Source organism: Metarhizium robertsii, assembly GCF_000187425.2.
Source record: "Metarhizium robertsii ARSEF 23 chromosome Unknown MAA_Scf_5, whole genome shotgun sequence".
NCBI classification, from domain to species: domain Eukaryota; kingdom Fungi; phylum Ascomycota; class Sordariomycetes; order Hypocreales; family Clavicipitaceae; genus Metarhizium; species Metarhizium robertsii.
Genome location: NW_011942193.1, coordinates 2,052,470 through 2,080,115, shown reverse-complemented (window position 1 = coordinate 2,080,115; position 27,646 = coordinate 2,052,470). Strand labels below are relative to the sequence as shown.

Below are 27,646 nucleotides of genomic sequence, written 5' to 3'. Positions count from 1 at the left end.
CTGGGCAAGGCCGTGACAGGCAATTTGTTGTTCAATTTCCGTTTAGCTTCATGGATCATGAGAGGCTTAGTCAGAGGCTGATGCGGCTGGACGCACGCACGGCCAAAACTTGGCTGCAACCTGCATGGTTTAATTTGAGTGTTTCTTGGAATGGATCATACATCGTCAGACTGGTGCCATGTGCTGTGAGTCTATGTTTTTTTCCTTTGTTCCGAAGTTCAAGTAGATGGCAACCTTCTCATGTACGCCGACCCAGTGAGTCGCAAGTCGTGACTCGCGACTCGTGACTTGTGACTTGAGAGTCGAGACTGGTCATCACCCGACGGCCAAAGTTGCCGCCAGAAACTTTTGCTTTATTACCATTGAATGCAAAAGTCATCAGAACAATAGTATTTACAGAAATCTTCCTGCCAATTGCCCCCCGAGTAGAGAGATCGACATGGCCCATTTGGCGCTCCCTCCCCGGTGTCCCCGCCGCTCAATTGCGCCTCTGATTCAATTTCCCCCAACTTCTCTCACCTCAACACCATCACCGTCACCACTTGACCACGAGCCAACATGGCCCAAGACGTCAGCCTCCCTTACAATATATGCGTCTTCATATCAACCCTCTTCCTCCTCGAGTTTGCCACCGACAAATTCATATCCCACGCCGCCACATTAGCCTCCGTCATTAACGTGTCAGAACTCCTCATTGGATTGGTTACCGCCGGCGCCGAATGGGAAGAAGTAGGTTCTCACTCACTTTGCTGCCGCATATCCCCATCTCGCATTCACCATATAATAGTACACGTTGACAAAGTCAGCTCGCCGTGGTAGTCTCCTCCCTCGGGCAGGGCCGTTCGTCCCTTGCCCTCGGCAATGTCATTGGCGCATCCATATCCAATATCCTGGGTGCCTTTTCCTTGGGGCTGCTTTGCTCCAGGAACATTGAGTTTGATCGCGGCTCGCGCATCTACTCTCTGCTGACACTTGTGCTGACCACGCTCGTTGTTCCCGTCGTGTACTATTCCAGCAGAGTTGCGTGGATTGTTTGCGGATCCGTCTTGATCGTCGGGTTTGTCGTCTACTTCGTCTCTGTAGGTGTCGCCGTCGTCAAGGGCGTCCTTGCCGCTCCCGAGGACTCGGACTCGGACGACGATCAAGATGAAGATGAAGATGAAGACACTGAACGGACAGCCCTCATCGGCAATCCTTCTCCAAGCCCGCTCCGTCGCTCCGTCACCCATCACACTCTCCAACTCATCTTCGGCATTGTCGCCCTCGCCCTGTCAGCGTACATTCTCTCGCACGCTGCGGCGAATATCACTACGCAGTTGCACATGTCTGACATCTCATTTGGCGTCGTTATCCTCTCCATCGCAACTACGCTTCCTGAGAAATTGATTTCCGTCGTGAGTGGATATAGAGGGCATGGTCAGATTCTAGTAGCAAACTGCGCGGGGAGCAATATCTTCTTGTTGTCGTTGTGCTGTGGTATCATATTGATTAGTACCGGCGGAGAGCTGGACAGAGGCACAGTGACGATTGGGGAGCTGACCGTCCTTTGGGTGTCTACGCTGACTTTTACAGTGACAGTGTGGCTCAGGGGGAGGGGAGCCAAGGCAGTTGGGGTTGTCATGATTTTGGCATACGTCGCATTCATAGTATTGGAGTATACAATCGCCCATCGGGAAGGCGTCTAGCCAGGTATTGCAACCATGGTGGCATGGTGTCGATGCAGAGTCTCGCCAACTAGCCTCCAGCGCGTACCCCCGTCTTTCTTTTACAATTCGCCGCCTGAGCAGGCAATGTCTACACCACATATCCCCTTGTCTGCTTCTTGTCCTTCAACTTGATATCCCTCCAAACCCACGTACACGCCCAGGCGACTACCACAAAGCATGTGCTCGTGATCAGCATATACCGCTGCGACTCGGAATACGCCTCAGAAATGGCAATTCTCTCCTCTGATCCGGGTTCATAGCTCATCTGAATAGGCAGACTGCCATAGATGCTATCAATCGGCGCGTCGGCAGGTAGTCGCTTCCTCAGGGCGTCCTTGAATGTCCCCGCCCAGATTGCGGATGAGATTGCTCGTCCAATAGCATTGCCAACGCCAGAAAACAAGTCGAGGATCGCAATGATGACGGCAATATGTTGATGGTCTGAAGGCGCCATCATGGCCATTTCGCCGGCAATAACGAGTGGGCCGCCGGCAAAGGCCACAAATATTTGGGTCATGATGACAAAACCGAGACTTTGGCTGGCTCGTCGAAAGTATATCATGAGACCGACGCCGAGGAGCATGAGGGGCAGGGCAAACATGGTGCCGACCCATTTGAATCGCCCCGTGAGATGGATCAGGTAGCCGATGACCAGGCCAGAGAAACACGATCCAACCCTGTAAATGTTGGAAATGTACGTCGCTTTTGTCACGCCCGTGTTCCAGACAACGAGCAGCATAGAGGTAAAGAAACTCCCCCAGATGAGTGAGTTGGCAAATACAAAGAGAAACATGAGGCCGGCGAAGAAGACGGTGCGGTCGGCAAGGAGACGCAGTGGGATAAAGGTGACTGGAGCGCCAAATTTTTCCCAAAGCACAAAGACGCCGATGAGAAGGCCGCCCACGACAATCATGGAGATGACAAGAGCGCTTCTCCAGCCATCGTCTTGGTACTGGTACAATGCGAATGGGAGGAGGAACGATGCCATGCCGGCAGCCAAAAGGAGCAGGCCAATGAGATCGACGTCAATGACGAACCTCTTGACAGCACCGAGGCTGATGTCCCGAATGGAATTCTTTGGGGCCAGGCCCTTCTTCTCGGCCTTGTTCTGGTTCCATGCAAATACGAGCACTAGCGGCAGCACCACAACCGGTGTGATGATTGCCCACATGCCAAACCCCCATTCCCAGCCAGGGCCTTTGATGACGCTCGTGGCCATCGGTCCACCGATCCAGGTGGTGACAATATAAGGGGATGTTGCAAAAGCCAGCATGAGGGGTCGGTTTAGAAGGCTCGTTGTATCGGCGATGAAGATAGTTAAACAGTAGCTCACACCCTGTGATCTGTCATGGAGTCAGCATTCAGCTCGGCCGCCGACCGCACCGTCACATCTCAGCATACCCAGTTTGCGCAAACACTTGCGCTGCCGCGTACGTCTCAACATTCTTACACGCGGCCATCATGACCATGCCCATAACCCAAAAGGCCAGAGCCAGTGCCATACCTTGCGGCCGGCCGACAGTGTCCAGGATTTTGGCAATGGCCAGCTTTGAAAGACCGCCAACGATGCTGGATATGATGCCCATTGCCGCAGTGAGAGAATGCTTTTGAAACGTGCTAGTAACAAAAGGGTCCAACGTGCGAAAAACGACTTCCATGATGGAGAGAATGAAGTAGATGAGCCAAATACTGCGCCGTACATGTTACCAGGCTGGGTTGTTGTTCATCGATAAGCAGCGAAGGGGTCTACTTACTTGGCAAACGCAGCTACAAGATGCCATTTTGTCCAAACAGCAGCCGCAGCTTCAACTTTCTTGACGCCATCTTGCTTCCCTTTATCAGATGCTGGCCTTTCCTCGTCCTTTTCCAACGAGTCCATCGGTATCTCAGAGCCGAGCCCAGCCATATCCTGCTTTGTCTCTGCTGTATTCTCCGGACAGGCAGCGTATCGAGAAAAGATGCCCATTTTCGACAACGCCTTGTCTCTTTCTACTATGGCACTGACTTTGATCGTGGGGAGGTTGTAGAGGGCCGCGCGCTTAAGGCATGACATGTCCCGAGACAAGACCAAATGCAAGGGTAGCTCCCCAAAGCTGTCAAACACTTCTGTATCTCCCCCTCCCCAAAAATGAAAAATTCCCAATCCACAAAGTTCCACTCAATCCTGTCATGTATGTGAGATGACTGACGGATGAGTTGGAGCATGCGGCTAACATCTCTCCGGCCACAGCCGAGGTCACCGTACCGGTTGCAGCTCTGTCATGGCGACATGCCGAAACCCATGCCGATGAAAAATCTTATCAATCAGGAAAACGATGCGGATCCGGTGTTCCAGGCCTGAAATTGTTTCAATAGCGCCGGTGTGGCGCCGACCCATGAACAGCCGGTGACCCGGCATGGAACCAGGATGATTTTCTTGAGAGATGTGCCAAGGTTCCCGAGGATGCGAAGTGGTGGGGGATTTTTTCTCCCTTTCGCTTAAGCATAAGAGATGACATGCTTGTGGTTATGTATGCAGCTCCGGTATTTCCAGTTTTAAATCTCCTCGTGGTAACCAATCCCGAACTTGAGATTCTTTGTTCTATCAGGAACAGCTCACAATATCACCATCTCCAACACCCGCAGAAGCAGGGCAACAAAGCATCAAGTTCTGCATTCGTACACTTATTTTCCCATCCGAATCTCGCCATGAAGTCAACTCTGCTCCTCTTGGCCTGTGCCTTTACCGGCAGTGTCGTCGCGCAGAACAGAAAGGACTACTTTCCCGAGTGCTCTCTCAAGTGTCTCGATCAGGCTACGAAACAGGCCACAGACTGCTCAATGGACGATGCCGTCTGTATGTGCGTACAGAAGAACTATGAGGCCATCTACAACGCTGGCGTGAACTGCGTTCTGCAAGCATGTGGCCCAGATGAAGCTGTCGGTATGTTTGCATCTTGCTCAACGACTTTGTATCCCGGCCCAACTCACACAGTGGTGTAATAGGCAAGGTTCTGCCCGCCGGCGCAAAATTCTGTGCTGCTGCCACTGCTCAGGCCAAGGCTGGAGGTGCTTCAAAGACTACTGCTCCCACGGCGACTGGTCCAGCCACCGGAGTCGTGACTGGGGACGCTACTTCTGCTGCCTCAACACGATCCTCGGCTGGTCAGGCCACTAGCACCTCGGCTCCCGGAGCTGCGGCCACTGATGCTCCAGGAAGGGCTCTCGGTCTGCTTGTCGCCGGGCTGTTGGCTGCCCTGTAGGCGGCAAACTGGGTGATGGGTGGAAAGAAACGTCACCGGCTCCTGGTGGACTTTGTATGTACATATTCAAGTAGCGTTAGGACAGGGGCTTGCGGCCGCTCAAAGCATCCGGCTAGTATCAAAAGCTTCTCCATTGCTTGGCCGAGACGTCGACTGATACTTTGATAACCCAGTGACCGAGAAGCACACGGGTAAAAACGGTGTTTGAGAAGCGGCAAACTGAATCATACCCCGGGAAACGGCGTCTTTAGGTGACGCTAACATGTATGTCTTTGCCTCCAAGCTTGTTCGTCATGGTTCATTTCACCTTGCACAATGCAAGCCACGAGTTGGGCCTCAGCAAACTCTGCTGATCCGAGCTCTCAACTTCATCTATTCGCATGACACCGACTTTTCCCAGCGCGCTACCGGAGTAGTCGGTTATGGTGCTCATTGGACAACAGTCTGTTGGTATGCAAACCCGTCGCTTAAAGATGGGGTTGGTTGGAGCTATTTTATCTCAGCTGAATCGCAAAACAGGGACCAGAGAGCGTTTATGGAGCCGCCTTCAATGTTGACTAAAATGTAGTACGGAGTAGGGTGCTAGTATTGCCTGACAGGGCGACCAAGGGGCAAGGGTCCCCCTGTCAAGACAACCAGGGCCCGAGGATCTGATAAGATGGGGTGCCATCCTTGAGCACTTAGAGTTTCAGCCACAGCAGCCTCCAGGCGGTATGTTGTACTCCTTCTCGCTCCGCCTGGGGACGATGTGCACTGGAGTATGGCCTTGGTCCCTCCTAATGATTGCACCAGCATTTTTCGAGGAGAAAAAAGGAGAAGCCTATTTGCAGGCATGCCTCGTGCGGTGTGGGCCTGACAGGTCCGAGCCCATTCAGCTGTTATCTGATGATCTGATAACTATGAAGCTCAAAACACCAAGAGCTGATAGATTTAATGGACCCATCACAAAGACCCCACATCACCAACGTGGAGAGCTCCCTCCGAGTTGAAGCATTCATTGTTCTCGACTACGCCTCGAAAACAAGCCCTGTAACAAAACGAGTCGGGATTTTGGGGCCTGCCATACTGGCTTGGCTCGGGGTGAGGTATATCTACCTTCTCGGGTGCGTTCCTAGTCATCGTGGGTTTGTCCACCGTTTTTATAGGAGTCCGAGACTTGATCATAGTTCTTCTCTCGAGCTTCAGTTTTCGTTCGCTCATCTCCGCCCTTCAGCAACATTTATACATTCGTTCCTCGAGTTTTAGTGTCTTCTCAAACATCATGAAAACCACTGTCGTTGCTGCTGCCGCCTTGCTGGCCACTGTTTCTGCACAGTCCCTGTGTGCTGTAAGTTCGAGGCGAAAAGAACCTGTAGACTCCATCTAGCTGATATCGTTCAAAAGGTCGACTGCTTCCAGTCCGTGGTTACTGAGCATCCTCCGCTTTCCTGCAGGGAGGCCAGTATGTACCTTTGCTTCTGCAAGGGCAAGGACCTCCAGAACTATTTCGCAGAGTGCGCTTACTCCAAGTGTGGTGACAATGCCCAAGATGCAGTCAACTTTGGTGTTAGTCTTTGCAAAGGTTCGTGAAAGGCCGCCGATTCAGAGTAATTCTTTGGACTAACAGAAAGCTGCAGACATGGGTGTGCCCATCGACCCTCCTACCCGTCCTGTGGTATGTTGCTCTCCCCCAATGCGCTCAGCCAACAGACTCGAAAAGCTCCTTTACTGACTTTTTCTTTTTCCTGGGACAAACAGAACCCGGCTACCAGCCAGGCTCCTGCCGTTACCACCCCATCCACGACCAGCAATGCTCCCGTTGATACTGCTGTCAAGTCAAGCCCCGAGAACGATGTGACGACTATCTTGAATGCCGCCTCGACTGCCACCTCTGCTGCCGCTTCAGCCGTGGCATCAACTGTCGTGCCGCCAGTACAAGGTCACTCCTCACAGGCCTCGTCCATCATTGCCACTGTTACCCAGCAGCCTTTTCAAACCACCAACCAGACCGGCGCCCAGCCAACTTCTTCTGGTGTTGTGACCGCTGCCGTAAGTTTACCGCGAGCCTCCATCCAAACTAAAATAAGCTAATTTTGGCAAGGGCGTGAACTTGAAACTTGGCACCGCCATGTTGGGTGCCATGTGTGTTGGAGCTGCTGCTGTCCAGCTCCTCTAAGTCAACTGATTGGCTGTGTATCAGTGGTAGAAGTTTGTAACTTGCTAGGCACAAAGCTGCAAACTTTCTCCTGGTGAATTGTAGTCGGTGGAAATCCAGTGTGGTTTCTTTTCCTTGGACACATTGTTCCGTAAAGTGTGAATTGTTAATTACACATAATGAGCCCCAATGTTCTGGGTCAAGAGATCAGTAATAGTTGAATTGAATAATGGGATGCAACGATTTCTCGTCAGTCTGCTGCATATGCCAAAAATTCTGCCGTAATTAGCCTGAAGGCTTCCTAGATGAAAGGAGCTAATCCTTGGGGACATTACCCCTGTACTCGGTAAGGGAGCAAGGGAGCTGGTGTCGAAAGTGTTCAGCCGTTCCGAGTCGAGAGGGTATCATGTGTGTGCGACGTCGTGCATCCCACCCGTAGGTCATCAACGCCATGCTATACTAACAAACCCGGCCTCGCGTGCCACACGAACAAGAATAAATGCGGCCATACCACAGCATTGGCCAGCCCGCTTCCCGGAAACTCCCCGTGGTGGAGAAATTTTTTTGACTGGTTTGCCTTCTGTGTGAGCCTTGAACCCGGGCTGAAGTAAACGATATATAGTCGGGCCTTCAAGTTGGACAGTCTGTTGTCGATCTTTTCCTTGGATTTCAACTCTACCCCAAAAAGCTTCTTTTGACCTTGTAAATTCTGTCCAGCATGGGTCAAGTCATTCTCCCAGCCCTTATTCCAGATATTCGTCGCATCTATGATGTGTACTTTTCTGCCTTTGAGCACGACCTAATGGGTCAGATCATGCTCAAAATTCTTTTCCCGGGCGCGCAAATCACCGACGATGAGTTTAGAAAAGGACACGCTGCCGGGACATTGCAATACTGGCATAGCAGTGACAACCAATACACGCTCAAATGTGTCGACACATCCACAGGCGAAATTATCGGCATGGGTCTTGGTGATGTCTATCTTCGGGAGCGGTCTCCGGAAGAGCGCAAAAACCATGGAGTTCCGTGGTTGGAGGGAGAACACCGGGAACGAGCCGAGACGGTCCTCAACCCCCTGTGGGAAATGAGAGAGAGGCTCTTTGGTGGGCGGCCATACATCTGTAAGCGAAGCAATGCAATGCAATGTGGCTTCTCGTGATGTGGAAATTGACAAGAATCTAGACTGCCACGTTATTGCGGTGGATCCTCAGCATCAAGGACGCAAGGCGGGACAGCTCCTGGTTCAGTGGGGTATGCAGATGGGCGAGCTGGCCGGATTGCCTCTGTACTTTGAGTCATCTCCCTCGACAGTGAACTTGTACAAGAAGATGGGATTCGAGTTGCTGCCAGAAAAGATTGTTCACAAGGCCGAGGTACTCGGAACGGAAAAGGACATCGAAGTGCCCCTCATGGTGAAAATGCCGTCTGTTGCAGGAGGCGTAACTTTTCAGGAATGGCGTCAAAAAGGATACCCTGGGTTTTCTAAGGATGCCTTGCCTGTCCCTGTGGCTGCCGTCTAGTAGTTAACTAATGTTTTGGCTTGATTTGTTGGTGGGCTTTTTGTCTTGGCATAATTGAACAGTGTTTTGGTGCGATTATCTGATCATCTGATAAAAGTGTGTGGCGGTTGTGCCCCATCATCCCTGCCGATTGTAATCACACTCCTTGTCCACAGTTTTAATTGCCTCATCCGGTGCCATGGGTGTCCCGGCTGCCCGGTTAATCAGGCTACCGACAGTGGTTGAGTTGGAGGGAATAAGGATTTGCCTGCTGTAGATGGCTGATGTGAACAGTTGCAACATTTCGGTCTTTGGCTATGACGAACTCGGATTAGGAGGTCTAGCTCGCTTATTTGTTGAGCTGAAACAATCGGCAGCCGCATCCCATGTGCATCTTGTAATTGGTCTTTTAATCTTTAAAGATTATCAAGTCTGAACCTGTCTTTGCCACATGCCGCTGTAGATGCATTTGTTAGCCGAGTCTCCTTCTTACATATTAAAACAGTTGTTACGAGTCATTGGCAGCAACTCTGCACGTTAGAAAACCACAAGAAGCCTACCATACTCAATGCAAGTAACCTTTCCGTCCTTCACCTCGGACCCAGCAATCAATGACGTCTTCTTGAACATGCTTGGGGAAATTATGAACGGTTTGGTTTTCGGTGTGGTATAGGGTATGCCATTTTCTCACATGTCTGGCTCTTTCGAGCTGCTAGTGACAGGCTTGCAGACTTATGACTAGCAATTTGAGCATTCTTTCGTCTGTCGTTTTTCGGCTGTCGTTAGATTCTGGCTGGATTTGCGGCTAACAAGTCAAAAGATAATTCTGACGAAGTCAATGTAAGGAGGCAAGAGCCCCCGTCTCTATAGGTTCCACTGAGCCTCGCAGTTGAAGTAGTCGTTTGCTGAGTGATTGATGAACGAGTGAAGGGGCGGCGGAAAAAAAAAAAAAACGATAAAGGTGAAAATAAAGACCACTAGGAGATAATATAGAGGAACATTCGCATATTGTCTTCTCAATTGGATAAACCAGTTGACTCTTTTCCACTTTTGCCCAAGAAAACGACGACGAGGAAGGAGCCCCTTCGAAATGGCCAATGATGGAGATGCAACTCCTCCGTTAGCAAATTGGCGATACCCACACGTAGCTACTAACAATCTGGCGTGTTGGCCACGAGTAATGAGCCTGCACCTATTTGTGGATGTCTTCACGGAGTAAGCTCCAGGTCCCCCACACTCCGCCTCGCGACGCCACATTAAGCTGTCTCCACACACTTGGCGACAAAATTCGCGTGTTGCCTCGCGACAAAACACCTCAATACGACCAGACACCAGCTCCGGTGACGTCTCCTCGTGCACGCATACGACTAGCACATAATAGCATCTAGCCGGCCTCTCGCCTCATCATCCTTTCGAAAATGGGCTCCTATATCGATTGGTCCAAGACGACCAAGTCATCCAATTATCGCGGGTCCGGATCCTTCTCGACGTTTATGATTATCGGACGTATGCTTGTCTACGAGCGCATCACGGCGCAACCTAAATGATCATGGGCATGTATCGTGCTAACGTGGCACTTTGTTGCAGCAACCTGCTTTTTCCTCGGAATCCTCTTCGCGTCCTTTCCCTACGACTTCCCACTGCTCTGGAGCAAGGAGCCCGTTCCGGCCAGCTACTATGATCAGATCGAGACACACTTGAAGTTCATTCACCAGTCGCCACCTCTCATCGGACGAATGCTCAACATCATCGTAAGCGTTGGGTTCCTGGGGCTGTTCATCAAGCTGTTCAGACCTAGCGAGGCCAACTTCCTGTTTGATGGCGCGTCCTTGATCCTCTACACGATTGGCGTTGCCGTGTACATTACCAACATTGTCAAGGGCCTGCGTACCATGAGCTCGGGCTACTTTGACAGCGATGATTTCAAGAATGCCAAGGCTAGGTTCGATGGCGAGGTGATTCTGGGACGCGAGGACAGCTTGAGGGTGCTCTCTGCCAGCAATACCATCTTGGCACTTGTATTGATTGGCGTTCTAGTTCTGCAGGCCGGACAGTGGTATGCGGAGAAGAGAGATTCAGACGACGAGGCTGCTTTGGCGGCGAAGAAGGATACTCCTGCTAGCAAGGCGGCCAACAAGAAGAAGCAGTAAGGTGCCAAAACGGGAGACTCCCAATAGTGCTGAGCCACGCTGGGTGGTAGGAATAACAGGTTGTACAATATAGTATTCACTATTGAGGGACTCTACCTTTGTCCCCCATTCCCCTCCCTGATTGCCCAAGTATTGTCGCGTTGTTAGGGGTACACCGCATGGATGTGAAATAGGGTTGTGCCAAGAGGGGCGAGTCTGAACACAGGATAATAAAATCGAGTTTGCCAGCTCTAGACGGACCGAAAGTCTCATAGAATCAAGGCACATTGCATTAAACTGTGGAATGGATGGACCCATAATATCACCATACATACATAAGCCCAAACCACGTCCAGAGATCTACGAGGCAGATTTCAGGCAAGTCCAAGCCTTGGTGAGGCATGGCAATGGTGGGTTTTTGGCCAGGTGCCGAGATATCCCTGGACCGGCCACCACAACTTCATTCGCCGCGACCCCCGTTCCGTTCGGGGGTTTAGAGTGGTGAAATATGCAAGTGCTAGTGTGTGCTCCGTAACTTTGCGGGAATTTTAGTCTCAGCATCTTATCAGATGCGAATGCTGGTCCCATCGGAGCCGGTCAAGCTGGGCACGCTGTGTACACTGTGGAGTATGTGCGGCTAGGCGACACATAACTATACTTTCTCGCAAAGTGACTTGCAGCAATGGAGGAGCAAGTTGATGAAACTGGAACCTACCAGGGAACATTGAGCAGCCAGGAGAAAGACGGAACCAAGAAAAAAAAAAGAGCCGTGAGACAAGCGCAACCTTCCCCCTCTTTGGTACCATGATACCGGCCAGGCCGCGCAGGCGTTCATAGCAAGGTCCCAGGCCGCTTAATTCGGCAGCGTCCCAATACAACGGTGGCATTCCGGCTTGAGTAAAATAAAACGGCCAAGCCTGTGCGCCGGCAACACGGCAAGCAGGCTGTGCTAAGCAGAGGCAAGTCTCGCCCAGTGGCTGTCAGTGCAACGGTGCAAGCGGTTTGACCTCGCGCGGGTGATATCCCACCTGTTTGTTCCGGGTGCTACCACATGGTCGCAACGACGGGCCAGGCACGTCATTCCTAGATGGCTGAGAGGGTGAAGGGGATCGGCGTGCTGCTCTGCCATGGGCCGGGTTGCCGTGATGAGAACTGAGGAAGGGAACCCAGCGTCAATGCATCCATGCCTACTTATGGAGTATTGCCCGCGATTTGGCACACTGTACATGTAGCGTCAATGTTGGTAGTCTAAGCCCACGTCAGCAGACAGAACACCGAGGTGCAGAGTACTGACTGTTAATAGGTACAGTCTGGTGTACTTGAGTGCTGCGGGCGCCACCGCATCGGGCGGCAACTGTCAAGTTCAATGTTCGTTCAATGTTCAATGTTGGCTGGGGTCAATGCAACAAACAACCACGGGGCACCAGGGTCGAGACCGATACCGCCCGATGATGATTCGACACCAGACGGTACTTGGCACTGTGCACTCGTCACGCCTTCAGCTCGAATCTAGTCGAGCGCCCATGGCCGACATTGACATGCGGACAAATTTGAGTCTGAAAGGGGCATCTGGAACCGGTGTGGTAGACCGCCAGAAGCTTAAGCACGGAATTCCCAACAGCTGGGCACGATCTTCGCCTATTGTAGTATAATTCCGGCCACTCTGCACCGCAGCATATAAACCAGTCGGCCGCCATCACCTGCCTGCCATCGTCCCCCCCATTCTCTCCTTGTCCTTCTTGTCATATCCCCTTTGATCCTGATCTACTGTCTGCACGTGGATCCTTCCATCTGCAGCTGTACACACATATATGTATTCCTGTTCGTTTTTGCAAGGTGCTGGGTTGTGAATACTGCTAGTCTCTGGGTCATCAACTGATCCCTGCAACCGTCGTCAGAACCATCCCTGCAAAGGCGGCCCCCCCCATAAGCTTCAGTGTTGCGCGGGCAAATGCAAATGCCCCACGTCAGAATCGCTGCGAGGCTCTAGAACTGCGAAGCCAAACACCTCTGGGGTCCATCTCTTTTTTTTTTTTCCCTCCTTCCCGTCCGTCTTACACCCAGAAGAGAAATACTATATATGGTGCAAGTGCGACGTCCCAGTTTTGAAAAGCCTGACCTCCTCCTCGCGAGAGCTGTCTCCTCACCGGAGCAGACGTAGCGAGGGCTTTCCACCACTTTTTTTCCCGTCTCCGATCACAGATACCATCTGCTTCGCCGGCCCGCCGCCGACTTTCCCTCCGACATGGACCACGCGCAAATCGCTGCCCAACCCTCGTCGGCCATGCCCACGGAGCTGGCGCTTCGGGGCAGCTCGGCGCTCATAGAGGCATTTGAGGGTATTGTCTATGGATCGGTGAGTGCCTTTTGTTCTCTCTGTCTGATTTTGATTTCCGTCCTGCCTTGGGCGCTAGTTGCAATGAATGAAGGCCATGCTGACTTGTTTTCTTTTTGTGACAGATTGCTGGCATTGTCGGCAAATACATCGAGTACCCCTTCGACACGGTCAAGGTACGGCTGCAAAGCCAGCCCGACCATCTTCCTCTTCGATATACCGGCCCGCTCGACTGTTTTCGACAATCTTTAAAGGCGGATGGCTTCTTGGGACTCTACCGAGGCATTAGCGCTCCGCTAGTTGGAGCCGCCGCCGAGACGAGCAGCCTCTTCCTCTTCGAGAAGGTTGGGCGCGAGCTATTGCTCGCTACTGGCCTTGCTTCGCGAGAGAAGGGTCTCTCTGTTCCAGCTCTATGGGTGACCGGTGCCTTCTCCGGGGTTTGTGCTTCCTTTGTCTTGACCCCCATTGAACTCGTCAAGTGCAAAGTCCAGGTGCCTCAGCATGCGGACGGTGCTGTTGCTCCTGCTATGCGGCCACTTGCTGTTGTGCGCAATGTCTTTCGTCACGAGGGGCTACGGGGTTTCTGGCATGGTCAGATGGGAACGCTCATCAGAGAAGGCGGAGGGAGTGCCGCCTGGTTCGGAGCCAAGGAGACGGTTACGTCGCTGTTTTACAACATGAAGACGCGCGCGGCCAAGTCTCTGGATGAGGCGAAGAGGATCAGGGCCGACCCGTTGCCACTCTGGCAGCAAGCTGTCGCCGGTGCTTCAGCCGGTGTTTCCTACAATTTCCTCTTTTTCCCTGCCGACACAATCAAGTCTCGCATGCAGACTATTGCCGTAGGCACGCTGGCACAGAAGCGGACATTTTGGGATGAGGGCCTCGCAGTATGGCGTCAATACGGAGTCCGTGGCCTATATCGCGGCTGTGGTATTACTTGTCTGCGCTCAGCACCCAGCTCTGCGTTTATATTTATGGTTTATGATGGGCTGAAGAGGAACTTTCCCCTGCAGTAACGGCCAGGCACTTGCTCTCGCTCGGAACTCTCTTGTTATTGGAGGGACCTGTATCCTTCGAGACAATGCACACTTTAGTTTGTGCGCTTTCCCCCCCTTTTCCTGTTTCTTCATTTTTACTTATGACGGTCATCTGCATGGCGTTGAGGGTTACCACTGGGTCTGATTTGCACCACGACTATACTGGGAATATCAGGTATAGATATAGAGGAGTTCCATAAAATTAACACTATGACGAGCATTCTTCTTTTCGGCTCAAATAATCATTACAAGCGACACACGTACAACTCTCGTATGAACCAGACCAAAACTCTGATGAGTAATCGAAAGTCTTTTCCATATTCCCTGTGCATCCCGCATCCTTACTCCTTCTTCACCTCCTTATCATGCAAGTCCCAACCATTCAAATACCCTGCCCCAACACACAAATACGTTGCAAAGCCCAGCCAGCCTAGATACGGAACCTGACACCACGCAGCAACCTCATCAATCGAGCTCCAAAGATATGCCAAATACGCATTCATTCCGACGAGTGTGACAATGTCGATGCTTGCTTCGGCGGGGCGCTTAGCCACAAAGAAGAGTGGCATCCAGGCTAGATTGAGGCCAAGCTGCACCGTGTAGAGAGTTAGACTGTTCTGCGCCGTTTCCACGATTGCGGGCGAGGCGGATGATCTGAGGCCGATTGTGGCGATGCGGTGGGATGCGTAGCCCATTACGCTGGGCTTGTTAGTCTAGGGGACTACACGGAACGAATGACGGGGCTTCCAGGGCCTCTGTCAGAGGGGGATGGGATGGGAGGATAGCGACTTGTCCATGTTGATGCTCGGGGAAGATGATGGATTTACGCACCCATAGAGGACTGTCCATACTGGACCAAATACCCAAGGTGGCGGTCGCAGAGGCGGCTGCTTCAAGGCCAAGTACGTTTTTTGGGTTTTTGACGCTGGAAAACCAGTTAGCTTAGTGTTGTGCGACGAGCAAGAAGCTTGATGCGTACGGCGCGTTCCAAACCCGACAGCAGTTCCTAGAGCTATCGGGAGCAGCACGGATGCCGCGGAGTGCTGGAGAACAACTGAGGGAATCGTCAGGGATGGGATGTAGGTCGTCATTGTAATGGGCTTTGCGGTATGAGTGGGAAACCTAGTTGTTGTGCGTACTATGAGGTTTGTTGGTGACGGTGAGGTTGAAGTTATGGTTTAAGGTTGAGCGTTGAGGTTGAGCTGGGTTGGGGTGCCTCGATCATTACGTCATTTGACTGGTTGCGGGAGGTACAACCCACTATACAAGGTCATTGCGGGACTTGTAATTGGAAGGCAGGAAACTTCGACTTGTCGGCCGTGACACGAGACAACATGAGACAGCTTGGCTTTATTTCCTACCCCAACCCCGATACCTGTCTCAAGCAAGGCTTTTAATATGGTCAGTCACTGTAATATGACTTGTTTAATCAAACGATCGAACCCGTAAAAGCACTCAACTAGTGCTGAAGCAATACTCAGCGTTCGTCTCTATCCCAAGCTTCGTCTACAATTTATGCTCAGATGAACTACCTTGCCTGTCGTTTATTCACTGTTGCCAGGTTTTGCGAATATATACGTCCGAAATCGGCGAACCAAAATTCACGAAAGGGTTGAAGAGGCACGGTCAGTGGGAGAAATGTGGCTGAGGAACATGAAGCGTATTTGAGGTGCCTGAGTAGCCTGACTGCTTGCCTGGCCCAAGTTTTGGCGAATAACACGAGCAGAAAGCCTGGAGGTCTGGGACACTTCTAACTCTGCTCTCGTAGCACACTAGTGCCGAAGCTGTCTTTTTGCAGAACTAATTTAAGTATTACAGGGCCGATATGGACACAAATATTTGCTCTTCCTCATCATGCTATCCGAAACTGATCTACTTCTTTATTTCTTCAAGAACGCCAACAGGACCTTGTGGAAGTTGCTGGGGTCGGAAAGCTGGGGCGCATGGCCCAGGTTGGGGAACTGGTACAATTCTCCGTTTTGCAGCTGTTTGGCAACCTCGGGACCGAGAATGTCGAAACGGCCCAGCTTGGCGGCAACAGCTGGGGGAGACCACTGAGCCCCAATCGCAGTCTTATCCTTATTTCCAACAATGAGAAGCGTACGTGGCTTAATGTCCCCAAAGTAGTGGGCAATGGGCGAGGTGAGAACCATGTCGACAATTTGAGCCTGGTTTTTGACATAGGCCTTGCGCTTAGGGCCGTTGTAGATGTTGACAAGCATGTTGACCCAGGTATCATAAGCAGGCTTCCACTGTCCGACGTAGTAAACCGCCTGCTCGTAGCCCTTGATTGACTGGTAGGTGGATGCGGCCTCACTGACAATAGACTGGTCGATGCTGATGTAGGGAACGCCCTTTTGAACGTAATCCTCCAGACCGACAGGATCAACCATGACCATCTTCTCAATGGTTTCGGGGTACTGGAGCCCAAAGCGAGCAGTCATCATACCGCCCATGGAGTGGCCAATGACGGTGACATTGCCAACGCCAGCTGCATTGAGCAGACCGCGTGTGTTCCAGGCAAATTGATTCAGACTGAATTGGTACGCATCCGGCTTGGAGCTCTTGCAGAACCCAATTTGATCGGGAGCAATAACACGGTAGCCTCTGGCGGCTAGAACGCGGATGGTATCTTGCCATGTCGGACCGCAGAAGTTTTTGCCGTGGAAGAGAACAGCAGTCTTGCCATTGGGCCTACAGGCTGGCTTGACGTCCATAAAGGCCATCTGGAGGTCCTGCTGCTGACTGGTGAATTTGAACACCTTGACCGGCCACGGGTAGCTAAAGTTGGAGCCATTGAGCTCGTCAGGGAATGGACCATTGTCAATTGTACCATTGGCCTGAGCAGTTGCCAAGCCAGTGAACAGCCCGACAGTAGCTAGTCCTGACAGAAGCGAAAGTTTCATGTTGTTAATATGACCTGGAGCAATAGGCGTGTTCCGTCAAGGTAGATGGAAGCTCGATTGACTCGGATCTCTATCGTGCGGAAGGAAAAGAAGGGCCCGTCTCACCCAGAGGAGGGCAAAAAACATGTAAACAAGTCAGGTCTTCGAAGGAGCCGGAGGCGAGGATGTGATGCGATGTGCCACGCTGCTCTCTCCTCGCGGCAGCGACTGACCAACAGACGCAAAGTCTGTGTCAAGTTTAACAAGCCAGGTATAGATGAAATAGTGAATTCAACAAAGAATTGTTTTTGTCTGGGGCACGAGCGAGGTGGCGGCGCTGCCAGCTTTCGACCTGGTGGTAGTAATTGTAGTAGTAGTAGTAGTAGTAGTTGTTGTTGTTGTAGTAGTAGTACTGGGAGGTTGTAGCCAGTCACAGGTCTGAAATAAATACTTGCCAACCGAATCCGCGGGTCCAAATTACCGCTTTTGCACTGCCCTTTCTCATTAGTCTTTTTTCACCAAGTGGGCTTCAAATATTGCCTGTTGTTGAACTACTGACAACTTGACGGGTACCATCCGTCTTGAACCAACGATATTGAAGACGCTTGGTAACCTACGTAGCAGCAGAGCTCCGTCTAATGCACCCGGGGCTCAAATATTGATGGGGAAGAGTACAATTTCACTGACCTTCTGTTGGTTCGTGCGTCGGGAAGGGGAATAAACGGCAAAACCAGTCGGCTTCTAATTTCCGGATGCATGCAGTCTCCCCACCCGTGCAGCGGTTGGTGCAACTTGGCGGCCGTTGTCCACGGGCGGGACAATCATTTATCAAGGTCCATGCAAGAAGAGGCCTTTGTGTCGAACAGTAATATCTGGTAGGGTAGGATTGATGAATGTAGGCATCTGGAATGATGAAATAACAATGAATTGATCAACTGATGGAAGGGTATGGCGTTGGCTTCTTAATGTGACAGGTCAATCTGTTTTGCAGGGGAGGAAGGCATGGTCCATGTTCTGTAGCTGCAATTGCCTTTTTGAAATCGTGCTAGTCGATAACTGTACCCGATATTGTACGTCTGCATTGAACTCACAAAATCTTTTTGCACTTGACGACTTAGTCTGAACCCGCATGGGCTATTATGAGTACTATTGCTATTTGTCATTACGATGTAAGCACACGAGCACTGGACTAGCAAGTGAGAAATGCGACCACAGAAGGACCAACGGACAAATAGCTCGCATATTGACCAGGCCATCTGAGAGTCTGTTCACCTCGATGTTCAACACAACAGTGCTTTGTCCGAGGGCATAAAAGGCATGACAGACACAAGTCTACATTCAATAATTTGTCCATGACTTCTACCTGTGGAGAAAAAGGAGAACAGTCGGGCCGTGTTTTGAACACAAAACTTTTGCTATTCGAACGACGCGACGACTTGCTGAGGCCTGTGTTGTGGCCACAGTGACGACATGGTCCATAGATGGTAACTCGATAATGTGGCTTGGCTTTTTTCCGCAGGGGCAAGCAGAAGGCCGTAGGCGGCATTACGTGAGGCAAGCGGATAACAAGACACCAGCTTCTGTCTGCTTATTAGTCGTGAGGAAACGGAAGGGTATACCTTCAAGGAACAAGAAGACCCTGAGCAGGCGAAAGGCCTTTCGCAATTGCTGACAGTACAGAGTAGTTCGAGGCATGCTTGTCCGGGATGAACCTATCCGCCGGCGCGGACAAAGGCAATGGAACGTTAAACTGTCATGGTACGAGATCGAGGAGCCAGCCGCCTGCCTGTCTGGGATGTGAACCGGGAACAAGCACCTTTTCGTCAGGGGAACAGACTGGGTCAGGGATGGCGGCTGCAGACCCGCGGCCCCATTTGCGCTCGGCTGGGGATTTTTGACTTGGCTACGGGAATCCTTGTCTTAGTTCTTGACCGAGGGATGGGGAACGACTGGTCAAAGAAAAGGTGTCTAGCCCATGGTTCTGCCCTTGTCCTTCTCACTTGTCAACGTACCATTGAATTGATGGTTCGCCGAAGCGCGCCAGAAAGTTCATGTAAAGAGACTTGGAATACATGCAAACCCTCACCCTATCATGGTTGGAAATTGATCAGGCACCATCTCGACTTGTTGCGATCATATCGATATCTATGCTGATATGTCTATGAATCTGGAATCCCCAAAAAAGAATCAAGTTGGAGCTTCTGAGTCCTGTCGGCTTTGTATGCCTCCAGCTAGTCAGCTAGTCACGCCCCTGGGAACAGCAATCGTGTTAGCAAGAGCCAATTCAATGTCTTCTTCGTTGGATGCTAACGGCTGGGTGGAGTAGCGGAACTCTCTTCGGTCAAGTTCCTTCATGCAACAACGTACTGCATCAGCCTTAGTGTATGTATAACAACGTTGGCTAAACCAGGAGGATTATGCGAAGCATTTGTTCTGGGACTAACCAGACTCTTTCATCCAGGGGAAGCCATCCATGAAACAGCGGGGATAACATGCTTGCACAGCGAAAACGGCAAAGAATGCGCCATATACAGGGAAGAATAGACCGGGGCTGCAGGTGGTGTGCCCAAAACAAACCGGTTGACTACTCCAAACATTAGCATCACGCTGTGAGGGCAGTCAGTTGAAGCTGACAATCCAAATCCCCAGATATAACAAGAAGCTTCCATTTTAACCATCATGAGAGAGTCGAGTCGGCATTCGTTTGAAGATTCAGGCCCGTGTCAGCTCATGCCGCAGCGGAAAGAGTATGCATCGTGGCCAAGGCTGGTGATCTGCTGGATCAACCCTTTGTTGGTTCGTTGCATACGTATTATTAAACCCACCCAAAAAGTTGATAGCCAAGCCAACTCAAGACTCGAGAGTACTCGCACAAGCAGGAAAGGGACCGCCCCCCGTTGCATCCACCCTCCTCTCTCGATGCCGCAATACAGACCCCCCCTCTCCCCCCGCGATAACAAAGTGGTGCGTCTCGTGGCTTATAACTTACACCTCGAAGAGAGGGTGCTTTGCACTGGGACGGCTGAGGGTATGATATCAGCAAGAAATTTTAACCCTGCAAGTCGTGGAGTCGTTGTAATAAGTCTTGACCCAACAACTTCACCGATGGACTTCTACAACCGCGCCTAGTTCTCAAAGGCTTGAGAATAAAATATTGACCCTTTTGTCCAATTCGACAAAGGGTCTGGTATTATTGGATTTTATCCGACCAAGTCGAATTCACCAACCGCAGAAATGGGGTCTGGAGATGGACCTGACGACAGCCACGATAGCCATGCACGCCAGGTCACGGCACCTTGCATCATATTCTTTGCATTGACTCCCATGTTTCTGATAATCAGAATATGGAGTCGTTTGAAGAGAGGTTCGGGTCTAGGATCGGATGACTATACCATTCTAATATCATTTGTGAGGCAAACATGTGGATTCGTATCTATGTTGCCCGATCAGATTTTGCTAATTCTTTTATGGAGGCCTGTACTCTTGCTGTTCAGATTCTAATGATGTTTGCTGTGAATCATGGTTTCGGAACGCATATTTATCACCTTTCTCACGACGATAGACTCATGGCTTTAAAGGCATGTCTGTCCCACCACCTTTGTTGTTGGACGCCCGGTCGTGTAGAAAGTCGTCGGCTAACCTATCTTTGTGCAATAGCTATTTTACGTTGCTCAAATATTTTACAAGATTACCATTAATCTCACCAAAGCCTCGATTGTGCTTCTGTATCTACGCATCTTCCTTCAACGATGGTTTCGAATCTGTTGCTATATCCTTCTGGGCCTCTTTGTTGCGTACATGATTGGGACAGTTGCCGCGTCGATCTGGCAGTGTAGTCCGATCAAAGGTGCGTGGGACAAGAGCATGAAGCCAACATGCATCAGTTTGACGAAGAACTGGTACGCCAATGCCGGCTACTCCATCGCCACAGACGTCTTGGTCCTGTGTTTGCCAATGCAGCCTATCTGGACAAGCAAACTGCCCGTCAACCAAAAGAGGGCTCTTATGCTGGTTTTCGCGCTGGGAGGCTTGTAAGTAATCGACACGCACTATTTTCAAAATTATCGTGGCCAACGCGTAACAATTTCTAGCGTCACAATCACCTCCATCATGAGAGCAACCACCCTCAGCTTCTCGACCAAGAGTCCCGATCCTACCTGTCAGTTTCTTTGCTCTGCACACCACCGTGAGACTTCCAACACACTAACACTCATCCCAAGATGACATCACATCAACGCTATGGACAATGATTGAAGAAAACGTTGCAATTATCTGCGCCTGTCTACCTATGTGCCGCATTGTCCTCGCCTGGATCTTCCCCAAGGCCTTCTCGACTCCTTCAACAGCTGCCAGCGGCGGCGAAGGATCCGGCGGCCCAGCCTACACCATTGGTTCGGCTCCAAAACAGCTCTCCCCTTCGCACAGCGACGACGACTGGCAACCGTATTCCGGTCCTGCCAAGTGCGAAGGCCAAAATCACAGCATTGCCCGCCACCACCCGGAAGACGGCAGCAGCGAAGAGTTTATTCTACAGTCTGTCACCAAGCCAGCTACGCTCGAAACGGCCGGGGCAGCCATTCGAAAAACAACCCACTACGAAATCTCGTACGAGCGAAACTCCTACAATACAGTGTAGACCAAATTACTGGCCATGATGATATAATGAATTGCGCGACTACTTGGAGATGGGTTGGGCCTGTTTTCGATTTCCTGCCTACCCAGCCATTATACCCCTGGATGGGCAAGGGAGAAACAAAAGTAGTATGTTGCAAGCTTTCCCCGGAAGCAGTAAAATAGAATCATGGATTCACGAGTTTTAAAAAGTACTCATATTTGCGCGCAAAAGATGAACGAATTCCCTCGTTTTCGCAGCAATGCGCCTTCGCCAAAAGTTCGCCAATAGGCAGCACGGGACGATCATCTGCCGTGCTCGAGACGGGCGAGCTACTACAACACACAACCAGCTAGTTATTTACTTGCCTAATCTGGCACCAGGTCCCGTCTGTTGACTTTTTTTCTATTCTGTCCGGCTCACTGCGATCGACACGACCGGGGTCGAGTTGTGGTGGCCACTCTGAGCCGTTGGGTCCCGTGTTGTTTGCAGATTTGGTCGTCCCCTATGAATAGGATAAAAGGAGCCTAGGGTTCAGGAGGGATGTTTTACTGTAGATTTGCAGTTGGCTCATTGATGATACGAAATGAGATTAATGCAAATGATTTGTAGCATCTATGGTACAATAACACATCTGTAGTACTTTACACAACGACAACTGAGCATAGTTAGCTCATGCCCTCCATGAACTCTACACGATCAAGAAGCATCTGTCTATAGCCCATGTACTCTTTCAATCCCTCCCACTCTGGTCCCGTCTCCTCACCGTGTCTCCAGGGCTCTTGGAAACCCCATGCACAGGCGACCTTGTCCAGGGCAGCGCGTTCATCTTCTCGTAGCCACCTGTATCGTAGAGGCGTCCCAGGAGCCCATGTAACTCGTTTCATTTGGTCCTTGTTGCTGAGTTTGGCAATGACACCCAGCGATCCTACAACGAAGAAATAACCCGAGATGCCGGCGACACCAATTCCAGTGGCGGTACTAATGTCCATAGTGTTTTGCCAGTAGGCTGCGTAGGCGGTCGACAGGCCGAATATACCAAAGGGTAAGGTGACAAGACCAATTGCCGGGGCGGTGCCGTGGCGTATTAATTTCTGGCGTTTGAATGCTGGGACGGTGTATGCTGCTTCGATGATACCTAGCGAAGCATCTAGGTTTTTGGCGTCAATGGCTGTCTGAAGAGCCGTGGCGGCGACCCCTTCCTCAATAGCTCGTGATGCGGCATTGGGGTTCGGCTGGACGTATTGGATCTGGCCGTCTTTCACCACGGGCTTGGGCTTGGAAGCATAGAGTTCCAGCACGGATGGGAGAGACTCGGGACGGCCGAGCTGCGATTGGATCTGGACATAGGTCTCGAGAAATTCAGGGGTCATCTCGACGTTGGGGTGTGTGATGATGGTATATGCCGAGTATGATATTCTGTTGACTGCTTCTTGGATCTTGGCTTCGACTGGTATCCTTGCGCCAGTTCGCTCGGCGCCCAGAGCAACCAGTTTTGATGCAGAAGCTTTAGACTGCGCTTCTGCCCGCTTCAGCTGAGGATGGAGGGCGGATGCGGCACGGAGGCATGATTCGAGAGCGGCATTGGTCAACTGGACAGCCGGGATGCCATCGACAGAGAAGAACTTTTTTTTGCTGTCCTCGGCTACCTGGGCGAGGGCCGCAGGGTCGGTGATGTGCGCCGGTGCATTGGAGGGTTGGGTCCGTCTCACGTATGAAGACTGGGCGTGGTCTCCTGTGACATTACTTGCCGCTGTCGATGACCATCTCGGCGCGGATGTCGTCCGCCCCAGCTGCCTCGAAACACCAGCGCATCGGGCGGACCATCGCACGCCAATGGGTTGTTTGGACGCTTGTGACTGAGTGAAGGCACAAGAGTCGCAAACAAAGCCGATGTGTCTAGGCGTCGCACGTCTCATCGTGGGCGAGATGGCCTATCGGCGGGCAATGTACGTCGGGATTGCGATTGGGATGGTCGTTGACTGGAAGCTGTTGGGAGTTGGATCTATTAAATTTCACTTGACCACTTCATCCGGCAGGGGCTCTCCTTCCATTGGTGCTTCCATCGGTGCCCCACCGGTTGGCTTGAAAGCTGGCAAGAAGGAACATTTGAACCCGCTGGCGTGATATTCGGCGGAATGAAGGGAACATAACTCTCATGGACAGAAAACAAACCTGCGACACTCTCAGATTCAAATATACCGGTTGGTGCATATTTGTTCATTTGCTTCATCGCATTGTTCCAGAGCACTTTGTTGGATCCTTTGTTCGCCAAACACTACTACAAGTCAGCAGTAGCCCGGGAAGCGGGGCTGTGGGCAGGCACTGACAGTGGCTCAGCCCAGGCTGGGTGCGTAAACTTGCCAACTGCATGTGGGACTTGGCAAGACCGCATTCCCCAACCACGGATGACGAAACATTTGAACCGTCAACCTTGTGCATGCTCCCACAACGGCTGCGAGGACGCCGTGCCATCTCACCTCACCTCAACACCAAGGCGTTTCTGCGACCTTTCTATACCGCTTCCACCGACGCCGATTTTCCACAACTCTCTTGCGACTCTTTTGGGTCCAGAAACGGCTGCTTTGAAGCAGCAGGCTGCTCGAGTCTTCATATAGACGCTGGCCAGCCTCGGACGGTCTTCTGCCCCCCGCGCTGCCTCTGCATTTCTCGGCAGCATCCCGGCCTTGAATTCGACATTGCGATACATAGATATCCAGATTCAGCATAAAAGATGCCGGCACCACCTCCTCCACCTCCTCCACCACCACCAACCGGAGGACCACCTGCGGGAATGCCCTCACGGCCTCCTGCTTCTGGAAATAGAGTACGTCGTTCACTGTCCTGATTCTGTTAATTGCAGCTAATTATCTACCAGAACGCCCTACTATCAGATATCCAGAAAGGAAGGTCCCTAAAGAAGGCTGTTACAAATGATCGATCTGCACCAGATGTTGGGAAGACATCATCTGGTGGTGGTCCTGTGCTTGGAGGAGCGCCAGCAGTTCCCGGTGGGCTTGCACCGCCAGTTCCGGGAAACCGAGCGAGAAGCAATAGCGATCAAGGCTCTGGCCAGACAGCGAGCTCGGGAATGGAGTCGGCAGCGCCACAACTTGGTGGGCTATTTGCTGCTGGTATGCCAAAGCTGAAGAAGCGAGGCGGAATAGACACGGGGGCGAATTCAGATGCCTCATATCTCTCGGACCCTGGAGAGTCGAGATCAGCGCCTAAGCCTCCTGGTGCTCCAAAACCACCAAGTGGTGCAGCGCCTGCTATACCGGGACGTGGTCCTCCCATTCTCCCTCCTGGCGCAGCAGGCCACTTGCGCAAGATAACGCCCCTAGGAGGATCAAAACCTCCTCCACCACCGATTGGTAAAAAGCCGCCGCCTCTGCCGACATCTCGAAAGCCTTCTTCAAAAGCTATTCCCCCAGCTGCTCCTGCGCCGACACCACCTCCGCCTCCACCGCCAGCCAGTGCAGCTCCTACTCCATCTGCTCCTCCGCCCCCTCCCCCTCCAGCATTATCTGCTGCGAGTCCAGCAGCACCTCCTCCTCCTCCCCCTCCAGCTTCGACTCCTCTTCGACCCTCGGGATCCCCAGCTCCTAGGACCCAAGCACCACACCCGCCTCCTCCGCCTCCTCCTGCCAACTCAGCGCCGATACCCACCCACTCTCCAAGCTCCGCTCCTCCGCCGCCGCCGAATGCAGCTCCGTCACCGCCTACATCGCAGTCACCGCCGCCGCCGCCTCTGTCAAGAAACCGAGGCCCTTCTCTTATACAATCTATGCTAGATCCTAGCTCATATACCCTGTCTGCGAATGGCGGTGGCTCGCCGAGCCCAAGCCGAAATCCATCGCATTCTCCCTCTCCTAGCATTGGAGGAAGGTTCATAGTCAACGATTCAAGGTGGCAATTTAAGGATGAAAGCTTGTTGCCCAAGCCCAGAGACTTTCGCGGAGGGCCGAAGAAGTATAGGGCGGGCAGAGGTAGCAGTGTGCCATTAGACTTGAATGCGTTATAGGAGAGTAGAAAGTTGGAATCAATGAACGAACCATTTTGGTGTACAATTAGCATGCTTGGCTCCAGAGAGCATCTAAGTAGTATGGGCCATGATGAGTTGACATGTTATGAACGGTGCTTCCACATATTTTTTTAAGCCACGGGCGCGCTCAGCATTTTTGGTCGACATTTGCTGTCCCCGAGTGCACAGTGATCAAACGAAAAGTAGAAAAGTATTTATATATATTGAAAAAGATTAACAGCTTCTGGATGCGTAGACAAGATTTCTTCTATACAAGTCACACTATGCGTAATATAGTACATTTTAACTTCTCCCGTCATACATATTGTAAAAGTACACAAGGCCTGCCAGGGTTTACATGGACTTCAAGTAGTTTGCCTCCTTAATCTTGGCCTTTCTCTCCTTTCGCATAGCCCTCCTGAGCTCTTCTCTCTTCTCGGCAGCCGCAATATTATCAGAAACACTCCCGCCTTCTTCACCCGGCAGATTAATCGACTGGTGCTGAATGGGAATCTTTGGGGTCAAAGCAGCGAGGTTTCCTTCGGCAAGAAGCTTGGCCTCGAGCGCCTTCTGGCGCTTGGCCGCCAACTTTCGCTGCTTCTTGGATTTGGCTATTCGAACAAATGTTAGCTTTATTTCAATGAATTCGAAAGGGGTATCGGAAGCTAGTGCGAGGCCAGTTCTGGGCCAACATACAGAATTCGTCTCCGGCATTTTCGTCAGCTGCGTCCGCGCCCTTCTTCATCACGTCAAGACACGACCACAGCCACTCGGGGTATTCCTCATCTTTCTTGGCGACGGGGTCCTGGCCGCCCTTGTTGTAGTTTAATCCGGCTAGGACTGTGCCCTCGGTGCAAATTGATCGTGGTATCGAGTATTCCTTCGCGGGGGCACCTGCGTCGGTTACGGGTGTTGACAGCTTGGGCTCAGCAGCGCGTGATTGCGCCGATGCGGAAAACTGCCGTAGTAGGGGTAGCCTTTGCCTTGCGGCGGCTGTGCGAATGCACCTTGTGCAGAGCATGGTGCTGGTTTTTTTTTTCTTCGCCTTGGCGGTTGGCAGTTATAGGTGTGATGGAGACAAGGCTTGGAGGTTTTGGTGGTGGGAGCCAAAATTTAGCACGGCCAGGTACGTGCAGGTTGCGCCAATGGGGGTGTGGCCAGCGCAACAGGCACGCAGCCTCGTCACTTTTGCGCATGACCACATGCAGTTACAGCACGACGACAGCAGACTTGCTGCACATTCAACAGGAAGTGCAAGTTTGTGAAATAATGACAATGTCTAATGGAGCTCCATTAATTCCCGATATATAGATATATACATACACGCACACTCGTACAGGATCCAAGTGCTGCTTCTGGTCAATGCCCTCGGGGCCCTTCTCCTTACTTAGATTGGACTACCACTTGTACATCTCTGTTTGTTTGATTGTCCATTTGAAGCTCCTCTTTCACATTCCCCAGCACCCAGTGTGCCATTTCTGAGGCTTCTCCTAAGAAGAAAATCGAGCGCCGCCGTTAATCTTGGCCATCTTGTCAGCAGTGTGGGTTTTTGCAGCAATATCGAACTCCTGGTCTTTTTGTTCGAGGTAATTTTGTTGCAAGAATTTGGTTCCCTTGACCTTGTTCGTAGCAAGCATCCGCAGGTATTTCTCTGCGCGCCCATGTAGTCAGCGTATACTCTCCTGGTTCCAAACACCCCAGCCCACTTACCTCGCAACTCGCCGCAGTTCTCTAAGTGGTTAACACCCTCGCGCATGTAGCACTTGCCCAATTCTTCTCCGACAAGCCGGGTCTTCATGGCACCGACCCATTGTTCTCTGATGATGGCATCTTCGGCGGCTTTGAAGGCCTTGGTGTCGTCGTAGTCGACGCCGTTGAAGGTCGGCGCAACATTGGGTTTCTGGCTCTTAAAGAGCTCGGATTCTGGTGTCGGCATACTGACAGATACACCTGGGTCTCCTTTTGACGTGGCAGAGGCCGTCGATAAGGAAAACGTTCTTCGACGGCGGCAAGAAATTGCTATCTGCAGCTCACGAAACAGAC

General features: G+C 51.6%; 14 protein-coding genes across 14 annotated transcripts; 8 read left to right on the top strand and 6 right to left on the bottom strand.

Moving 5' to 3' along the window:
* Positions 1-558: 558 nt before the first annotated feature.
* MAA_04032 (Ca2+ transporter) lies at positions 559-1,685 on the top strand (the record flags this gene model as incomplete). Its single annotated transcript, XM_007822030.2, has 2 exons — positions 559-729; positions 807-1,685. The coding sequence occupies 2 exons, from the start codon at positions 559-561 to the stop codon at positions 1,683-1,685; spliced, it is 1,050 nt and encodes a 349-aa protein (XP_007820221.2).
* Positions 1,686-1,794: 109 nt separating this feature from the next.
* On the bottom strand, positions 1,795-3,672 carry MAA_04033 (general substrate transporter; the record flags this gene model as incomplete). The annotated part of the gene is made up of 3 exons (XM_007822031.1): positions 1,795-3,049; positions 3,108-3,395; positions 3,461-3,672. 3 exons carry the CDS (start codon positions 3,670-3,672, stop codon positions 1,795-1,797), a joined length of 1,755 nt encoding a protein of 584 aa, XP_007820222.1.
* Positions 3,673-4,394: 722 nt separating this feature from the next.
* Positions 4,395-4,948, top strand: MAA_04034 (CFEM domain-containing protein; the record flags this gene model as incomplete). The annotated part of the gene is made up of 2 exons (XM_007822032.1): positions 4,395-4,629; positions 4,692-4,948. The coding sequence occupies 2 exons, from the start codon at positions 4,395-4,397 to the stop codon at positions 4,946-4,948; spliced, it is 492 nt and encodes a 163-aa protein (XP_007820223.1).
* Positions 4,949-6,209: 1,261 nt separating this feature from the next.
* MAA_04035 (Extracellular membrane protein, CFEM domain protein) lies at positions 6,210-7,103 on the top strand (the record flags this gene model as incomplete). Its single annotated transcript, XM_007822033.1, has 5 exons — positions 6,210-6,275; positions 6,332-6,509; positions 6,565-6,602; positions 6,686-6,976; positions 7,029-7,103. The coding sequence occupies 5 exons, from the start codon at positions 6,210-6,212 to the stop codon at positions 7,101-7,103; spliced, it is 648 nt and encodes a 215-aa protein (XP_007820224.1).
* A 697-nt stretch (positions 7,104-7,800) lies between these two features.
* MAA_04036 (GCN5-related N-acetyltransferase (GNAT) domain protein) lies at positions 7,801-8,602 on the top strand (the record flags this gene model as incomplete). The annotated part of the gene is made up of 2 exons (XM_007822034.1): positions 7,801-8,203; positions 8,265-8,602. The coding sequence occupies 2 exons, from the start codon at positions 7,801-7,803 to the stop codon at positions 8,600-8,602; spliced, it is 741 nt and encodes a 246-aa protein (XP_007820225.1).
* A 1,397-nt stretch (positions 8,603-9,999) lies between these two features.
* On the top strand, positions 10,000-10,731 carry MAA_04037 (Shr3 amino acid permease chaperone; the record flags this gene model as incomplete). Its single annotated transcript, XM_007822035.1, has 2 exons — positions 10,000-10,087; positions 10,169-10,731. 2 exons carry the CDS (start codon positions 10,000-10,002, stop codon positions 10,729-10,731), a joined length of 651 nt encoding a protein of 216 aa, XP_007820226.1.
* Positions 10,732-12,955: 2,224 nt separating this feature from the next.
* MAA_04038 (Mitochondrial substrate/solute carrier) lies at positions 12,956-14,061 on the top strand (the record flags this gene model as incomplete). Its single annotated transcript, XM_007822036.1, has 2 exons — positions 12,956-13,066; positions 13,171-14,061. The coding sequence occupies 2 exons, from the start codon at positions 12,956-12,958 to the stop codon at positions 14,059-14,061; spliced, it is 1,002 nt and encodes a 333-aa protein (XP_007820227.1).
* Positions 14,062-14,423: 362 nt separating this feature from the next.
* Positions 14,424-15,173, bottom strand: MAA_04039 (translocator protein; the record flags this gene model as incomplete). The annotated part of the gene is made up of 3 exons (XM_007822037.1): positions 14,424-14,781; positions 14,914-15,007; positions 15,062-15,173. 3 exons carry the CDS (start codon positions 15,171-15,173, stop codon positions 14,424-14,426), a joined length of 564 nt encoding a protein of 187 aa, XP_007820228.1.
* A 789-nt stretch (positions 15,174-15,962) lies between these two features.
* On the bottom strand, positions 15,963-16,988 carry MAA_04040 (alpha/beta hydrolase; the record flags this gene model as incomplete). The annotated part of the gene is made up of 1 exon (XM_007822038.1): positions 15,963-16,988. One exon carries the CDS (start codon positions 16,986-16,988, stop codon positions 15,963-15,965), a length of 1,026 nt encoding a protein of 341 aa, XP_007820229.1.
* A 3,777-nt stretch (positions 16,989-20,765) lies between these two features.
* On the top strand, positions 20,766-21,603 carry MAA_04041 (uncharacterized protein; the record flags this gene model as incomplete). Its single annotated transcript, XM_007822039.2, has 3 exons — positions 20,766-20,998; positions 21,059-21,126; positions 21,188-21,603. 3 exons carry the CDS (start codon positions 20,766-20,768, stop codon positions 21,601-21,603), a joined length of 717 nt encoding a protein of 238 aa, XP_007820230.2.
* A 644-nt stretch (positions 21,604-22,247) lies between these two features.
* Positions 22,248-23,498, bottom strand: MAA_04042 (uncharacterized protein; the record flags this gene model as incomplete). The annotated part of the gene is made up of 1 exon (XM_007822040.1): positions 22,248-23,498. The coding sequence occupies one exon, from the start codon at positions 23,496-23,498 to the stop codon at positions 22,248-22,250; it is 1,251 nt and encodes a 416-aa protein (XP_007820231.1).
* An 815-nt stretch (positions 23,499-24,313) lies between these two features.
* Positions 24,314-25,603, top strand: MAA_04043 (Actin-binding WH2; the record flags this gene model as incomplete). The annotated part of the gene is made up of 2 exons (XM_007822041.1): positions 24,314-24,406; positions 24,458-25,603. The coding sequence occupies 2 exons, from the start codon at positions 24,314-24,316 to the stop codon at positions 25,601-25,603; spliced, it is 1,239 nt and encodes a 412-aa protein (XP_007820232.1).
* A 354-nt stretch (positions 25,604-25,957) lies between these two features.
* Positions 25,958-26,624, bottom strand: MAA_04044 (ribosomal protein L37; the record flags this gene model as incomplete). Its single annotated transcript, XM_007822042.1, has 2 exons — positions 25,958-26,214; positions 26,300-26,624. 2 exons carry the CDS (start codon positions 26,622-26,624, stop codon positions 25,958-25,960), a joined length of 582 nt encoding a protein of 193 aa, XP_007820233.1.
* A 469-nt stretch (positions 26,625-27,093) lies between these two features.
* Positions 27,094-27,539, bottom strand: MAA_04045 (Complex I subunit NDUFS6; the record flags this gene model as incomplete). The annotated part of the gene is made up of 2 exons (XM_007822043.1): positions 27,094-27,254; positions 27,314-27,539. The coding sequence occupies 2 exons, from the start codon at positions 27,537-27,539 to the stop codon at positions 27,094-27,096; spliced, it is 387 nt and encodes a 128-aa protein (XP_007820234.1).
* Between the last annotated feature and the right edge of the window lie 107 nt (positions 27,540-27,646).